The sequence below is a fragment of the Fulmarus glacialis genome, unplaced genomic scaffold (assembly GCF_000690835.1).
Source record: "Fulmarus glacialis isolate BGI_N327 unplaced genomic scaffold, ASM69083v1 scaffold31604, whole genome shotgun sequence".
Taxonomy (NCBI): Eukaryota; Metazoa; Chordata; class Aves; order Procellariiformes; family Procellariidae; genus Fulmarus; species Fulmarus glacialis.
The window spans coordinates 1-326 of NW_009206619.1; the positions used below are offsets into that span (position 1 = coordinate 1).

Genomic DNA, 326 nt, shown 5'->3' on the forward strand with positions numbered 1-326 from the left:
AGCCTCACCAGGGGGGAACCCCAGTCTTTGTGGGGTCCCCCCCCTTAAAGCCTCACCGGGGGGGACCCCAATCTTTGTGGTGTTCCCCACTCATTAGAGCCTCACCGGGGGAGACCCCAGTCTTTCTGGGGTCCCCCCCGCCATTAGAGCCTCACCGGGGGGGGGACGCCAATCTTTGTGAGGTCCTCACCATTAGAGCTTCACTGGGGGGGCCCCAGTCTTTGTGGGGTCCCCCCACATTAGAGCCTCACCGGGGGCTGCAGGAGCTACGGCGTGCGTCACCCGCTGTTTGTCCTCGCAGGTTGTCTGGGACACGCTGGGAAACA

The 326-nt window shown here is 63.8% G+C and overlaps 1 protein-coding gene across 1 annotated transcript in view; it reads left to right on the forward strand.

The window, feature by feature from the left end:
• Nucleotides 1-301: 301 nt before the first annotated feature.
• MAK16 (MAK16 homolog (S. cerevisiae)) overlaps nt 302-326 on the forward strand; it is a gene marked incomplete at its 5' end in the record, with an annotated part of 2,763 nt that continues 2,738 nt past the window's right edge. Inside the window, one exon of the mRNA XM_009575821.1 lies at nt 302-326. This exon is cut by the window's right edge and continues 3 nt beyond it. Coding sequence (XP_009574116.1) covers nt 302-326 — 25 coding nt within the window.